This window comes from Pomacea canaliculata, linkage group LG5 (genome assembly GCF_003073045.1).
Source record: "Pomacea canaliculata isolate SZHN2017 linkage group LG5, ASM307304v1, whole genome shotgun sequence".
Classification (NCBI taxonomy): domain Eukaryota; kingdom Metazoa; phylum Mollusca; class Gastropoda; order Architaenioglossa; family Ampullariidae; genus Pomacea; species Pomacea canaliculata.
Window position 1 is genome coordinate 24,780,530 of NC_037594.1, and position 17,186 is coordinate 24,797,715.

Genomic DNA, 17,186 nt, shown 5'->3' on the forward strand with positions numbered 1-17,186 from the left:
GGTAGGTCTTGTCTTGTTTCGTGTAAGAAAGGTGTCTTGTGTCTGACGTCTTGTGTGCGTCATTTGTTCCACGTCATTTGGAGAGATAAAAAGACGTCATACATAAGAAAAAAAACCATTGCTGTAAAAATGGCCAAGTGAACGGGAAAACACGTACAACAGTCTTCTCCGCCATCTTATTTATTACTCTCTCGGTGACATTCCTCAGAATTTGAGCCTCTTCGATTCGATTCGCCTACAAATCTCTTCAACCTCATCGTCATCTGAAGGGGACTCGTCGAGCGTTGTGTGTGTGTAATACGTTGTGGTGTGCGTGCGCGTGCGCAAGGTAAGTGTACGTTCGTCATATTACAGGAACTAAAGCCAACCGAAGTGCAGAGAAGCAAGTCGATCACTGAGTCCTCAACGAGGATGCTAATTCCTGAGAACAGCGTGATTGTGTGAAGCTGTTCCAAACCCACCCAATGAAAAAGAAAGGGGAAAAAATCACTGAGCAGGATAGTGTACCACACACACATATGGTTTAAATACCATGACTCTTCAGCATATATGTATGGTGTACCATTTTATTTCTCTCAATCTATTTACACGGTCTTTAGGTATGATTGTAGCAGATATACTTGTTCATGAGAAGACGTCCAAAAATATGCAGATTCTTTCCCAAATCAGCCTTTTGTCAATCCATCAGACCAAATTCAGCTGAGTGAGTCGTGTTCGTAAAGGAGAGACGAAAGGACAAGTGTCTTGCTGCTACTTCTGAGCCCTTAAGGTGCAAATCGATAGTGAAAATTGTCGATCCCTAAAAAAAAAAAACCGCATAAATCATTAAATGCCTGAAATAAATGCAAGGTACGTGTAAAATTACTTAAATAGACAGTTATCTTAAAGTAAATCCAAGGTGGAAATTTCATTACTACCTCATCTTGTAAATCATTGACTACCAGCTCTGTAAAGCATAACAGCCCGCAAAAAACGTAACTTAAAGGATGTCGAAAACAGAACTCAATATAACAAGTAAAGTATTGAAAGCCTGCTAAATGAGCAAAGAAAATTTAGCGCAAGTAAAGAGTTTTCTTAAGTCTGAGTGAATAGCTGAAATAACAAAAGACAGCGTCAGTCTGTTAATCCTGCTTGCGACGACCCGGTGGAACTTACTGAAAATCTCTTGACAGGACATGTATGTCATCATGTTGAATCGCAGACGCTTTCAAAAGACATTAATTTTATCATTTACTCCTTGAGGGGTAAGGAAAAATGGACACATACAAAAAGCAGCTTTACTATATAATTTCCTTACATAGATTAAAAAAATACAGGCAAGTAAAGATAGCGCAGTCTATTTATACTATCAAAGAACAGCAGAATAATGATATTAAAGATAAGGATGACAATGATATTAATATTAGTTCAACATTAACATGGTTTAAATCGGCGACATTACGTATCAAAACTATTTTTTTTTTTTATATAAATTAACTAACATGAATACATTTCTTAGTACACACTTTCTGTGAAGTTGAAGAGTGTATTAAATTTAACTGCATTCAGATATGCCTAATAAAATTCAAGAATCAATCTTTTTTCTTTCACTCTTGGGGTGGAAGCAGTCATAAAGTAGTGAAATTCCTCTCCAAGTGTCAGAAGCTATATATTTAGAATAGCGTCGTTGTGATCTTGATATAATGAAACAATTGGTCAATTTTAATCTAAGAGTCTAAACTTATAATACAGAATACAATCCTCGAAAGATAATTGAGTAATATAGTTTGTTTTGTTTTTTACAAGAGAAAAGCGGTGTTCAATATTTTGTATATCCTCCTAATTCAACTCAGAGAAGCATTTTGGATATAAATTTCAATAAACACATTCTAATCTGATCTTTAAACTAGATTTGTCATAAATAATTTTCCAGTTTGTTATTTAAAGCCGATTCTGAAAAAATCTGCATCGAGTAATGAGAACAGTATAGTAGTTCTGCATTGTGCTGTCTCACTTTTTGTGTGAACAGTAGTTACTGGAAACTCCACTCAGAAACGAGTTGGAGGGTACCGTGAAGTGGAAATGGCTGCGCCAGTTGTTAATCCAGTTAGCTGTGAAGCTACAACTCTTCATCATCGTATCTGTACACGACATCCAATACATGATTGAAAGAAACGCGTTGTAGTTCCTCAGGGGTTGTTCTTTCGTAACGTTCGCAGAACAAAATTAACAACTCAGAAAAACAGAAGTAAAAGGGACGGATGCTCTAAAAACAAGACTTGAAAAGTTTGAAATTATTTTCCCATCACCAGCTTCCCATCCTGGCCTTCCCCCTTTGTTCCCTTTCTCATTCGCTTGCGCACGGATGTATATTTAGAAATCCATAAACTGACACGTCTCAAGCTTGACTTACCCGAAAAGTGGCAGCAAAGGAAATTAAATTCTCTGTCCCTGTGCGTCTTGTCATAGAAGCTTTGCACTCCAGAAATATAACCATCCCAAGGGCAGTTGAAAACAAACTGCTGAGAAAATCCGTTAATAGGAGCTTTAAAAAAGAGAGAAAAAATGATGATCCGTTAATAGCGGCTTTAACAAAAGAGAAAGATGAGGATGATGTCGTCGTCGTCGTCGTCGTCGTCGTCGTCGTGTATCACCACCATCATTGTCATCAACAGCATGACCACCAGCATATCATCGTCATCTTCATTCACTGTCACCACCACTGGCACTTCCAGCAACTTAAATTACTCTTCCACATGCAGCTCTCCTCTTTTCCAATTCTCGCGATCGGCGAGCACTTGAAATCCCAGACACGGTCAGTGTAGTAGCTGTTGTAGTCGCTCCTGATCGCAGACACACTGTGACCACGAGGACAACTGAAATTGACTTGCATCTCGAAATCGTTGACCCAGCCGCTGACCTTCGGCACAAAAGCGAGGACCAGCATCACGTGACCCACGGCCTGCGGTCAGGCAAGAAAAGCCAAAGTTTCTGCGTTAGGCGCGCATGCGTGAAACGCCTTTTTAATTAATCAAGGATTTATATTCTCCAATACGGCCATGTACAACAGTCGCCAAACGCTATTCACATTCACACAGAGATATTTTAATATTTCGTTGGGAGCAGGAATGCAAGTATTCAAGGCTCGATCGTAATAAACTTCATTTGTATAAAGCCACTATAGGTGTAAGATCAGACAAGAAGAAAAAGCTTAATTAAAGTAAATTCAATAAACTGCTAAATACACGTACAGGCGAGCGGGGAGATCGTTGGTGTCGGGAAAGGAAATATCACATCGTGGAAAACTTATTTGTCACGTTATAACACCATCGAGTTTAAGATCGGCCGTAAAAAGTTATAATAACTAGGCATGTTAGACAGTTAATGTATAAAGTACTAACTGCACTATAAACTATCACGTCAAGGAGTAAGATACACCAGGCTCAAACAACATCTACCTGCTATCATCTCGTGAAACATGGAAGGAGTGTCACTCAAACAGACATTCCCTAAAACACACTGTCTCGTTCCGTCGCTACGTCCGCTCTCTCTCTCTCGCTAATTTTCTCGCCAAAGGATTTTAAAATAACAGCATTGTCAAGAATGAATTTGTTAAGCTTACCATTTTCTGTAAATGGTAATTGTCTGTGGAAGACGGGAATAAAACTGTCCGAGCAAGAATGTTTTCGTTACTCTACCGAGTCAGACGTCGTTGTAGACTGTGGATGGTGAAGCTACTCCGTGTTATGTTCTGACGTGTGCGACTTTATCCGAGCAGAACGCATTTTCTTATCACAATACCACGTCAAGTGCCAGTAATGTTGATTTTCTCCAATTTGCAGCGTGAAACACGGGATTCTTGTGAATGAGCTGCTTAGTCTTTATCTGAAGCTTCACTTAAGAAAAGTTTTCTTCAGAGCTATTTAAAGAAATTTTCCTTCTGTTCCTCCGCTCTTTTTCTTCTAACAACATGTTGTTATTTTGATCGTCAGACCATTATTCCTTACTACTTTCAGTGCCAGCCACAGTTTATAATTCCGCAATTTATTTTCGATGAAGACTAACTATCTAATATAAATTTCTCAAATACACTTTTCTAAAGTGTATAAACATCTGATGTTTACCCTTTAAAACGCATTTGGTATAAGCTAGTCACTGACTGTTCATGCCGAACAAAACTAATTCTCGTATTGGCAATGCACCAACACTAACACCACCAACACCAACACCAACAACACCAACAACACCCAACACTAACACCAAGAATGGAATTGAAATTGTGAGTTAAGTGAGTTAACATTTTCGAACAAGACTTGAACCCGGATTTTCTCGCTATTTTTAAACTCTAGTGATGCTTACATCATGCATATGAATTAATTGTCAAGTGTGTTAACATTTTCGAACAGGACTTTGACCCGGATTTTCTCATTTATTTTTAAATTCTCATGATGCTTACATCGTGCACCATCACCACCATCCCCACCTCCACCACCACCACCACCACCACGAGAAAGATTCCCAGTCAACCGGTCAACCGGTCAACCGGTCAACCGGTCAAACATCCCGTGCGTTGGGCACTTCTTGTGTACATCATGTAAATGCACAGAAGCTAACACAACGTGCTAAGGAGTTTGTCTCCAAATAAGCCGAATGCATGTCCCTGTCTAGACAAGAATGGAATTTAAATTGTCAAGTGTTGTGTTTACATTTTCGAACAGGATTTGAACCCGGATTTTCCCGTTTATTTTAAACTCTAAGATGCTTACATCCCGCATGGTTTAGATTTTCTCAAGTGCTCTGAACCCAATATAAAGCTATTCACTTCGAATTTGGGTTCCTGGACGCCGAGAAGGACTGCTGGTTATCATTAAATGATGGTAAATTTACTTCTTCAATCTGCTTCATGGTCGCAGGAAACCGACAAATCCATACACTGTAATTTTATAGAACGTATTTTATATGTCGGTGTATTAGTCTACATCAGAGAATGCAGTAAGCAAAGCAAATTAAAATCTCTTTTAAATTTGGAGTGACATATTTCAAGAAAACAGTAGAGTCTCCCCGCCACAAGTGTAGATAGAATTACATGTAGATGCAGAGCAATTTTGTTGATATGTGATGACGATAGCGGGTGATAATGACTGGTGAGATACTTACATCGGTAGTCGTGCTGACAAAACTTGATGTGGCTCTGTCGCTGTCTTTGGTTGTTATACTGAACGCAATACATTCATGTTTGACCGCAGTGGCAGCTGGGTGTTCTAGCGCTCACCCTGGCGGGTGTTGAGGGCTGGGTAAATCAGTACGATGATCCCTTCAGCTGGAGCTGTCCAGCAGGTCAGTTCATCTCTTCTATTACCAGCATCCATAACGACCACTACGAAGATCGATTGTTACAATTTCATCTGTTCATCACTTCCTGTTCTGGTTCAGTAACCAATTGCCAGTGGTCAGGTATGTTACTTGCTTATATAAAATCTTCTTTCGCATATTTTGTTTGTTTATGATTACAATGATATTCTTATTTTTTAAATTAACTTCTAATTCGACTACTGAATAATTTGAATTTGAATAGTAAACGTTATTTTTTTTTAGAATAATTTGTCTTTTAAATATCATATATTGAAGATAAATTGTTCTGCATTGTGAAAGTGTTGGTGTTTTATGTTTTTACTCATGCGCGGGTATGAAATTTATGCAGGCATGCTAGCTACCTTTAAGTAGGTAATGTAAGGCATGCTATCTACCTTAAGTAGGTATTACGTAAGAAGTGATTCGTCAGCAATTGAGACGGATTATCATAGGTATTCATTAATTTATTAACAGATAACATATCGATACATTTCCTATCATAGATTATGTTAATGAGTTTGACGAGCCATTAAACTACCAGTGCCCGGGACAAGGTTTTATTGTCGGCATCGGCAGTTACCATAACTCGCGTACGAAGACAGACGCTTCCGCTTTCAGTGCTGCGAAATTCGAAGTGAGTCAACCGTTAAATTAATCTTCTTTCAGCTTTTTATTGCATTGTAGGTAATTTATTAAAGTTACGACGATAACCCTGGTTCTCGAAATGCGTAGAGAATGTGAAGGTGAGCATAGGAGAACATGAATATTATGTGAGAAATCTGAGAGAGTTTTCAAAGGGTGTTCTTCTTTATATTTTCATTTAATTTAATTGTATTTAAAATAGTCAGAGTTGTAGTATCTTTAAATTGTTATCGACTGATCATAGGTTATTGTGTAAATTGTGCTGATCATATGCAGAGTTAGTTTATATTATTCGTGCATAGAGCTACTATCGAGTAAAATAAATTATGATGTTATCGACAGGGACCACTGTGCATTCGTGTAGAACCACATGGTGGGAAAACGAATGGGATGGACCTATAGCCTTTTCTGTTCCATTGGGAAAGATCCTGAGAGGTGTTTACAGCGTCACCACGACCATTATGAGTAAGATTACAAATGTAAAATGTACAAGAAATACGAAATACTCCGATCAGAATTACTTGGAAACTTCGTTGTGCTTTGCTGATTTGTGGTTAGCTGTTGATAGTAGTGCAAGCACTGGGATCGAAACCTGAGAAGCGCCAGTTCGACCCGGTGTGGCGCAAGCGACCTTATTGTTTGTAAGAGGATATCTGACTTCATAGAGGATTGGGAAAAGAGAAGGGCATTATTTACAGAGCGGCGTTTCCACTAAAATAAGCCTATAATATTATTCTATAGAACAAAATAGGCCCACCGGGCATTGATCAATGTCCGACTGGCCGGTCCGTCACTGAAGCCAGATATCTGGTTTTGACCACCTTCGAGGATGGCGAAAGGTCTAGATTGATTTATTTAAATTTACCTGCTTGTTAGTGTATTCTTTCTACTCTATAATCGAAGATTTTTTTCAGAATCTTTGAAAAGAATGTGTTCATGCATGGCAAATATTATTCTACATGTTGATCTAGGAATAATATGCCTCATTAAAATTGTATGCCAGTCTATGGTACAGGCTTCAGAAATGTTTGTCGAAGATTAAAGGTGTTCTTTTAGGGGTGGAGCGATAGTATGGACAAATACATTGTGTTATGGCTTTTACCTTTTTAAAAGAGCTAATATACACTTTTTAAAAAATCTTTCAGGGATCGACGCCATCAGTTTGTGATTTGTGACATCGATACCTTGGTTTAGCTGCTGAGTCTTCTGCTCTTGGTGGGGAGTGGAGATCGCAAGTCGTCAGTAGAGTGAAAGCACACGATGTCAGTCTCGGATGAGAAGCCTCAATACCATGGGAGCCGAAATTCCTTTGTTCCCCTTTGACTAACCCTGCCACCATCCGTCACCTGAAGCCAGGTTACAGCTTTCTTCGACTCTGAGAGCTTAGTAAATTTAAAAGTGCTTAGTATTCTAGGTATATATCTACATATGGTCACATGATTTTTAGTAATTACGCAGCAAAACAATGGCACTATCTCCCTTTCCATATTCCACCTACCACACTATTGAATCCTTTGAAACGTGCTACTGAAAACACACCTCTTCAGTAAACATTACTCTAAACAACCTTTCCCATAATGCTCGTCCTTTTTCACACCCTTCTCTGATAGTCTTCCTTTTGCAATATCATGCTACTTAAGTTCTTGGCATTTGGTTTCTTTTGTATTTTCAGTATTTGTTTTTATTCCTCATTAGCACTGTTGTTTATTTTTTTTCTTAGTTCATGTGTTATTCGTTTGTTTTCCTGTCCCGCATATGCTGTCCATGTCTAGTTTTTGTTCTTCGTCACTAAGAGCATGCTCCATAGGAGTGTGAGTAAGCGCTTTACAAATTTTTCATTATTTTGATTATTATTATTTTGATTATTATCAATTATCATATCTATAAAAAAATAAAAAAAGGTTTGTGGACTTTATTTTTTTAAATGAGTTGCTGTGAAATGTGCAAATGGGTATTCATAATTCAAAAGATTGCTTTAAGACTAAGTCCAGTCAATCTGCGGTGAACGGGGTTGGTCATATCCCATAAAAATGCACTGTGAACAATTTCGTGGTGATTAATATTGTTACATGAAACACAGACTTGACATGTATGTACGTGCGTGCGCGTGTGAGTCTGCCACGTTTGCACGCGGGTGTGTGTGGATGTAAGAAAGAAAACCCAAGTTCTTTATTGAGAATGTGTAATTCCACTTCAACGGGGATATGAACAACAACTATTATCATCTCTTCTTCCTCTCCTTGTTTGTCATCGTCAATCGGGAACACCTTGCGCCTCACGGGTATGGAACCTGCTAGCGGTCTCTAACCACTTTAATTATTCCTAACATTGTCGCCACCAAAACTGAATATTGTAAAAACCTGTACAATTTTAGACAGATGTAAAAATCATTCAAAACAGTCAGTAATCATTCAGATCGACCGGTTCTAACAATAAGCCTTATCATCCCAAGTCAAGTCAGTTTTTATCTCTGTTTTAACGCAATACTATGTGGCGAACGCGATAACGGACATTAAGAGTACAAGTTTCCCTGCACTATCCGTACAAGAAAACGCTTGACTGAAATATAGTAGGCACTCCAAGCTGACGTTTGAGTCAATAACACGCAACAACAAGGTTAAAAAAAAACTACAATATTTCCCACAAAACATTTCAAAAAAATCTTTCTGTTAAATTTTACTGCTACATATGTCATATGATACCATGTGAAAAAATATTAGGTATATCAATACTGAATACTGATCAATGTAATAAGAGCGACAGATGTGAACCATTATGAGAGCCATGATTTTGCGCTACTGAAATAAAGGCAGCTGGTGCCATCCATCAGAAATGGGAACTCCATTTCTCTCTCTTTGAACTACTGCTTTAAAGGCATAGGAAGGCATAGGAACCCCACTCTTCACAACTCGCTTTCTGCTTTTTATCCTTCTCGCCTTTTCCATCCAGATCGCTGCCAAGCCACATAACCTTTATTCAGGTGTACACGCTCACCACCGTCCACTAGGACAAGAAGGTGGAACTGTTCTATGAACAGCTGGAGGAAGCGATCACGCCAGTGCCAAAAAAAGACATCCCTATGGTCGCCACTCTCTTTCGAGCGCAAGCCGGGGTAAATTCTCTGCCTTGAACCTCGTCCATTGCTATGTGAATACCCTCTCGGGCTGTATCAAAGAGGTGCTCTTGGCCTCAGTGGACAATGTTCTCGGAAGTCACAAATCGAAGAAAAAGCCGAGGGTTACTAAGAAACTTTTGTATCTTTACGACCGCCGACAAGTACTGAAGTTTTGAAAAGCTGATAAATCCTAAATCCTCTCTTGTTAGCAGAGTGTAATTTCGGACTTATTTATCACACTAACTCCATGAATCCTGGAATTCAAACAGACAGCAAAGAGTTTCCGTAATCGGTCGTCTTGCAGACATTGGGACATCATCATTTCAAAGCTGCTTCCTGTCCCCACTGCTGTTCATACTCTATACTGAAAGTTATATAAGCACTATAGATAGATGCTTTCTTATAAAATTTGCTAACGACATTCCCTTGCCATCACTCTTGTATGATAATGAACATGTTCGCACTGATGCTCTTCCTTCATTTGCCGATGTTTATAAACATTGAAAAAAAAAATCCAGTGAAATCGACCCTTGTGTCCTCCAGCCGAGTAACCACGATAGCTTCCCGAGATGATCAAGCAGATGAATCTCCTTGTGACATCAGTCTCCTTATGACGTCACACGCACAGGAAGTGTCTGAGGTCATTGCGAAGATTTGACGTCTTTTTATTCTATGACGCACTTTGTAAGGCTTGTAAGGCTCTGTCTTGCGGAAACTGATGAAAAGAAAATTTTGAATCTTTTCCATCTTTTCGTGGCAATCGGGTGCAGCACATTCTGGAGGCGTGGCTCTCACTATGGAAACCACACGTCATAGGGTCATGTGACGGAGAACGAGACTTCGTGGAAGCAAAATAAAAAGGAGTCCCGTGTAATTTCTCTTATTAAATTCAACATTGTACTAAAAACCTTCAACGTTTTCCACATGAACACACATATAAATTGACGAGATTCAAATTTATCCTACTCTTTACGCGATTGTAAACAGTTTTATTTTGCCTTTAGAATCACTTTAAGTTGCAAACTAATCCGCAGGAAAACTTCACATTCTCACTATTCCTTATCATATGTTGACACCTGGGTTTTCCTTTGTAGTCAACCTGAGAGGACCTTATGCAGTACGAGGGGGTGGGTGTGGGTGTGAAGTGGCCCGGCCTTGGTCAGTGGATTTTTTTCCTTCTTCTTTTCCCTTTCTTTTTTCCGTAACATTTCTCACTGTGGTTTTTTTTTTTTATGGAGTTGGGTACTACAAGTTATACTAGGAAAATAATTGACGATTACAATTACAAGAGGTCCATATAGGTCCTTTGCCCCGGGCCCGTGCTGACTCTCGGCGGATGTGTTTGTGTGCATTTATACATATAACTCTATAAACTGTATTCAAAAGGTGTTAACATTTGCTCATATATGTATATTGCTAGCTTACGAGCAGCTGTTAATCTTGCTTATTACCATATCAATAATAAACTTTTGATGGATTTCTTTCATCAACGTCAAGGAAATCGATGTTGACGTGCGACACATGTGGTCAAGCCTTTGATCATAAAGAAAACAAGAGACAATGAGCGAGTAGAGTGCGTCACCTGGGCAGACTATAAATTTTTCAGAATCACTGGATTCTCTGGACTCAGTAAACAGAGAGCAGCGAATATCATAAGTCATGTGCATCCTTCGTAGCTGCATGCTGGTAAGTGTTACTGTCTGTGAGGGCCAGCTTTGTTGGTCAGTCACTTAAAATATGGTTTATGGTGAGATTAGTCTACAAAGTCTTTGCTGAAATTTGGTTTCCGTGATTCGTACATAAGACAGACCTATCTTGGACGAGGGAGAAAGACACAAAATGAGTCCTAAATGAGTAGGCTAGATTCATTCCTTCTGGTTTATTTATAAACAAACAGTGAAACATTGAAAGAGTAAGAAGGATAAAGTCTTATCAAAATATAGCTTTATGCGTATAAAGCCGGTGTTGTAACTTTTTCTGTAACACGGACAGCTATAGCAACATTGTTAGAAACATTGCAAAGTAAATAAATATCTATGAAACATCCAAAAAGGAAAACCAGACTGCTTCTGCGTTAGTCAATGTAAATACTTATGGCAGACAGTGCATTCAGTGTGTATGTGTGTGCGTATGCGTGCTCAAATCTGTGTGCTTGTGTGTGTGTGTGTGTTTTGACGCGTTCACTTTAAGACCGATACATTGGGATTTGTCGCTCTCCTCGATGTGAACACTTAAACTCATTCATGTGTGACCAGTGGCTTCTGGTGAGCCTTGTCATCACCCTGACGGGCGTTGACGGCTGGATGACTCAGTATCAGGAAAGCTTCAACTTCAGCTGTCCAGCTCATCAGTACATCTGCTCCACCAACAGCGCGTACGACGATTCCTACGATGACCGTGTGTATGATTTCACTTGCTGTGAACTTACAGGAGATTTGCCCGTACAAGGCTGCAAGTGGACAGGTAAAGACTATTTTTGTCATTATTTTGCGACTTTTATTATGAAGTTATCTGCTGTAATACAGCTGAATACATACAAGTCTAAGAATGACATGTGTGAATGAATGTGATTTGTGATCGATGACATTCTCATCCTGCTCACATTTAGTACACACGTGTACATTGCATCTCCCCGTCACGGCACGGAGATACTTGCTATATGAACATTTTTTTCACAAAGTACAAATTATTTCCTTTGATGTTTGATATTTGATGTTTAAATGGTAAATTATTGCTAGGTCTCAGGCATGTTACAACACAAAAATGCAAAACCTGAACGTCGATATAAAACACCCATGTTCAAAAGAAGTCGGGACTAACCATGAAAGTTAATAGAAACTGATTTGACGATTACGACTTTTCACGTAGTGGTCAGGGATGGTTCAGATCGTCCTGTGATAGGGGTGTGTACTCACAGAACAGATATTTCACATGACAAGATGACAGCTTGACGACTGATGTCAAACAAAGACGTCCCTCGTGATGCTAGTCAGTGACTGCATTCTATGAACACACCTTCTCACTCACTGCACACGAAGGGTAAACAGAAAGATGTACACACAGTTTACCACAGCCAACACTGGGATGTGAGCTGATAAGACGCTGAACCCCACGGCAATACCCCAGAAGTCATAAGAATTGCAGTGGTCGAGGATTGTTCCAGAAAATCACCGAAATTCCAATAATCCTCAAAATGAATCATACTGGGACAAAGAATGGATGGAAACAATGCTCATCCCCAGAGCGAAGGATGTTTTTGTTTTTTTTTCCTGCCACATGAAACCTGACACTTATGACGTTCGTTAAATATGCGTTTCTTCACTAAACTTCTCGCTACAAATTAATTGTGGCTTTCCTCAATGACTTATCAGGAAATTACTTTAATGTGGACAATTTTATACAATTTCTCATAAAATTATCATTAAATTACATTACCATTACATTATCACACATTCTGGAGAGGTTACAATTTATTTACAGCACAGCCAAACTACTTCTTTCACTTATCATAAAATACTAAAATACTCTCACTGATATTAAAAGAGAATAATGCAATACCAGGCCGTGCTAGAAAAAGCAGGACAGGATAAGACATTAAAACAGTTGAGACCATTGATACCAAGCATATTTACATTTTAGTAAGTGAAATTTCATCACTCGGGAGATTTTGATAGCAAAATTCAGACTCAGAATACAGGTCTGAGCCCTTACACAGACCCTAGTGAACAACTTCCAGGGACTCAGCTTTTCGTTGGTCTTGTGAAGAGAGATAAATTTACTGACGTGAGCAGTGTTCGAGCCGCATGCTTAACTCTTTCTCATTTTCTCGCTCACAAGATGTTTCATCAAATGCTTAATATTTTAACAATTATGTCAGGGTTTATGAAACTCCTGTTCTGATTTTTTCCCTTCAAGATTATGTCAGTTACTTGGACACAAATGCTTTCTACCGATGTGTCAAACCAGACGTCATCGTCAGTATAGACAGTTACTACGACAGCGACTATCAAGACAGGTTATTGCGCTTCAATTGCTGCCAAGTTCCAAGTGAGTCAACTTTACAATTCTGAAAAAAATGTTTAACAAATGTACCTATGTCTCTCAACAGAGTGAGTGAGAAAAAGAATTAGTGAGTGAGAGAGCGAATTAGTTTTGGTTTCTAAAAGTAAAAAGGCATTTTTAAAAAAACTCCTAATCAGCCATCTGGTGCAATTGACTTGTCAATTTTTGATTGATTCCATAATAATAGTGTTGGGGATTTTTTTTTGTAACATGTGGCTTTAACAATGGTCTATATAATTAATACTGGCATGCTGACGGTCAAGATTAAAGTGCAATGAACTGCTATAGCAAGAATGGGCTCTTTATAAATACGTTATTATTTATCATTAAAGGTTTTTGTCCGTTATGAGTATCAGTGCCATGTGCTACTATCCGTCTCTATATGGACAAAAACCCATAGAATGCTAAGACAAAATATGTCTTTTTGCCTTTTCTGAATAAATAATACAAGTAAACATTTTTATTTTGGATTATAATGTGTTGAGCACATAAAATTGATAGGAAATAACTACTTTTATTTCAGTAACATGACTTTTGTAAAAATTTGTTGACCAGCTTTACAGATATGGAAATGAATCGTCAACAGCAAGAGAACTCAAGCCAGTGATGTACAAACAATGGATTCAAGAAATGCTACAACAGTGAGAAAACATGAGCTTCAGTCAAGCATATGCCCTTCAGTAACCATGGAGATTTATAAAGATTCCCAAGCTCAACGGATTTTTAAATTAAAATGTTAATTACTATTATTTGTTCTAGATGTCGGCCATTAGCCCAGGCTGTTACACTCGCAGAAATGTTGATGGTTGACTACTGGCATCTCGTAAATAGATTTTTGAAAGTAATATGCCACGAGACATAACTTCCTATTTCTGTTTAGAATTTAAATTATTACATTATCATCTCAGTTATCTGTTGGGCATACATATGAATTACAATTAGTTGCAGTACATTCCTCATCGACAGTAATTTGACATAGAAAATAAAGTGGGAAAAGCGTTGATGTGTCATTGAAGATTATATATCACCAAATTGCTTCTTGAGAATGAAAAATAGATACAACATAATATATGATTAAGTTTAGGAGTTAAAAGAAATCAGTTTGTAAAACATTCGTTACAAGCATTATAAAACTTTGTAGGAAACGAATATACAAATATATTTTCATTCACTATTTGCTTCAAGCTTATCGAAACTGGAAGGCAATAATAAACAAATAATTCTATTATTTCTAAATTTATTGTTAAAGAACTCTACAAACAGAACAATAGAAACATTAGTCTTTCAAGTGTATCAAGAAAGCAAAAGAAGTTTAGTTTATTATATTTCACAGATTTGCCTACAGACAAGAACCTATGTAGTTGTATTTTTTATGATATTTCTCTCAATCCTTGTCGTTTGTCAGAAAATCAGAGAATGTTGTAGAACGTCACTTGACAGCTCGGCGGTTTGACAGGGTGCAGGTAATGAATTGGAATTCCCTGTCCCTGTGGAAAAGATAACAATATGTTTCAGAAAGAAAGTCAATGAAAAAGTGGAACTACATAAATTTTACAGGAGAATTAAAATAAATATTTAGCAGTAATGAATGTACATGTATCTTACTTATACTTCTGTAGGCTTCCGTTATAGACATTTTCTGTCAATTAGGCTCTCTGGTCATATACGGAGGGAAATAAGCTATAATATTTTTTTTGTCCAGTAAACTAACCTGATATTGTGGCAAAATAGAGCAAAAGAGAGGGCTCACCTGGTGTTGCCGTCATAAACAAATATGATTGATGATAATATCGCGCTGATTGGTTTGGAAGTAGATATCGGTAAGACATAGAACTAAAGATGTACAGATGAATGTACCTTCAGCACGGCAGCAGACGGTACCGAAACCCCTATCCTGCTCTCGGCTGCTATTGGACCAGGTGTATATACCTGTTATAAATTCATGTCCTAGGCACCCAATAACCGAGCGAGCAAAACCTCTGTGAACATAGCCTGTGTGGATGCATGACAAAAATCAGTATCTAATGTTCTTGTGTTGTCAGCAACGTACGTAAACGAATGTAATAATGATATAGGTGTTCAAATAATAACAGCAATAATAAATCTCCATAGAACAACAGATCAACGAAAGCAGAAAATTCACTGATAGTAATACAAATAATTTGTAACGGCTAGAACAATCTGGATGAAAATCTCGAATGGTCGACCACGCTTGAGTAAAGACAGTTACGCCGACTGCAAGGAAATATTAAGTTCTTGGAAGTTGGATCAAAGTTTAAAATACATAGAGTTTATCTTAAAATATGGCAAAGACAAGCTGAAGTTTTGAACATTATTGCAAGCAAGGTAGTGCGAGAATGATGCCTAGGAATGTCAGAACAGCCAAACTCCCACAGCCGGTACTTCTTTTCATTGCTATATATACTTTGGATCGACGTCAAGGCCTGTCCTTCAGGGCAAGAAAATCTAAAGTTGGAATGGTTCTCATTCACCCAGCCAGCAACCATCACAATGATCGCCATGGTTAACAGCAGATATGGCAAAAGCTGTTTGAAAATCAATAATGCAATCTGAAATCATCATCATCATGGTTGCACCATCATTATCATCCACCACCACCACCACCACCACCAAATTATTCCAAGTACCAACTTACAGAACGGTAAACCTTAGTCTTACCATTATTTTGTTATGGCTTCATGCAGTGCACTGGCTAAATTAGAAGAGGCGTGGATAAGAAACATTCACTTTTTTTAACCTTACCCATTTACATCAACGAACATGCGGCAGATAACAAAATCTTCTGTCGTCATGATGACATTGCTACAAAACGTCTATGCACATCACCCAATAATAACCGATAATCTCTAAGATGGGCGTATTACACACGTGGTGTGACTATCACGCAATCAGTTTCCAACTTTTACAGCTTAAACACTTTCTTGTAAGTAAATAAAGAAGACTGGGGAAAAGTGACTTAAGCTGGAACTGGTGTTGAGAAGTAGAGACATACGTGTGCTTCTAGCAATCTCATGCGGAGAACGAACAATTAATAAACTGTGTAAGGGAGTTAATCCGTGAGACCAACCCATCCCGAGTTCTTTCCCTTTCAACCTACCTCCACAAACACATTGGTGCTCTTAGGGTCCGTTCTGTCTGCTGTTAGTGTAGGTGACTAACAATAATTCGCAGGCTTTGCTTACCACGCACGCAGAATAAGTTAGTGAAAGAATGACTATATATTTCCGCGGAGTGTTTATCATTTTATGCTGACGTGCAGACTGTGATCAGCAGACAGCCCCACCATTACAGTAGGACTATACGTACATACAATTAAGTACTTATTACATAAAGACACATATAAGACATTCATAAAAGAAGCAAGAAGAACCTTACAGACGGTGTGTAATGTAATGCATGTGCACTTTGGCCTGTGGTGTGGTCCGCTGAACACCGGCATTTTGTCGTCACTTTTAATTAGTTGTGTCGTCACCTTATTTTATCGTCACTGTATTTTGACTTCACATCACCTTCTGCACTTTCTGACATTTGTGAAGTGCCTTAATTGAGCTTTCCACAGGCCAGGATTATATATTATATTATTTCTCCTTGCATTATGTCAATACCACCATTTAAGTATTTTGTAAATTAGTATTTAAAACGGAGTACTTGAAATATGGTGTCTGAATTCGTGCAAAATGACCAAGCGCAAAAGTGTGTTTTTCAAATTTTGTTGTTGTTGTTGCTGTGGTTTTCAATTTAGATGTATGTTTTTTTCCAGTATGTCTTTTTGCGAATTAGGTTTTCAGTCGATCACTTGAGTATAAAGTCAGTGTTGGTAACTTCTCATACAAATTGTAGAGCTTCAAACATATGGTCTAAAATACAGCTGTGACGCAAATCACCAACTTCAAACAGCAATATCTCCAAAACTAATGAAAATAGAGACTCAGTTTTTGTTTTGGTTTTTTTGTGCTTTCTTTTACTTTCGTGTGAGCATAAAAAATACCAATTTAACAAATCATTAATTTTTGTG

At 38.2% G+C, this 17,186-nt stretch overlaps 2 protein-coding genes and 1 long non-coding RNA gene across 3 annotated transcripts; 1 reads left to right on the forward strand and 2 right to left on the reverse strand.

Moving 5' to 3' along the window:
* Nucleotides 1-548: 548 nt before the first annotated feature.
* On the reverse strand, nucleotides 549-15,844 carry LOC112564135 (hemagglutinin/amebocyte aggregation factor-like). Its single transcript, XM_025238741.1, has 6 exons — nucleotides 15,830-15,844; nucleotides 15,469-15,696; nucleotides 2,728-2,941; nucleotides 2,393-2,524; nucleotides 1,994-2,120; nucleotides 549-799 (listed from the first exon to the last, which is right to left on the reverse strand). Exons 1-6 carry the CDS (start codon nucleotides 15,830-15,832, stop codon nucleotides 751-753), a joined length of 753 nt encoding a protein of 250 aa, XP_025094526.1. The 5' UTR covers nucleotides 15,833-15,844; the 3' UTR covers nucleotides 549-750.
* On the forward strand, nucleotides 10,619-14,151 carry LOC112565407 (dermatopontin-like). Its single transcript, XM_025240845.1, has 4 exons — nucleotides 10,619-10,774; nucleotides 11,344-11,551; nucleotides 13,004-13,135; nucleotides 13,706-14,151. Exons 1-4 carry the CDS (start codon nucleotides 10,748-10,750, stop codon nucleotides 13,723-13,725), a joined length of 387 nt encoding a protein of 128 aa, XP_025096630.1. The 5' UTR covers nucleotides 10,619-10,747; the 3' UTR covers nucleotides 13,726-14,151.
* Nucleotides 14,453-14,930, reverse strand: LOC112565409. The gene is made up of 2 exons (XR_003099400.1): nucleotides 14,901-14,930; nucleotides 14,453-14,637 (listed from the first exon to the last, which is right to left on the reverse strand). It is a non-coding gene; the product is annotated as an uncharacterized LOC112565409 (long non-coding RNA).
* Nucleotides 15,845-17,186: the final 1,342 nt, after the last annotated feature.

What these genes read in the sequence shown, in the direction of transcription:
- LOC112565407 (XM_025240845.1), top strand. Translation starts at nt 10,748, where the DNA reads ATGTGCATCCTTCGTAGCTGCATGCTG. An exon ending in TCCTTCGTAGCTGCATGCTG is followed by an intron (nt 10,775 to 11,343) that starts GTAAGTGTTACT and finishes ATGTGTGACCAG; the next exon opens with TGGCTTCTGGTGAGCCTTGT. An exon ending in ACAAGGCTGCAAGTGGACAG is followed by an intron (nt 11,552 to 13,003) that starts GTAAAGACTATT and finishes TTTCCCTTCAAG; the next exon opens with ATTATGTCAGTTACTTGGAC.
- LOC112564135 (XM_025238741.1), bottom strand. An exon ending in GGAGAGCTGCATGTGGAAGA is followed by an intron (nt 2,525 to 2,727) that starts GTAATTTAAGTT and finishes TCTTTTTTAAAG; the next exon opens with CTCCTATTAACGGATTTTCT. An exon ending in CCTTTGCTGCCACTTTTCGG is followed by an intron (nt 2,121 to 2,392) that starts GTAAGTCAAGCT and finishes TGTCGTGTACAG; the next exon opens with ATACGATGATGAAGAGTTGT.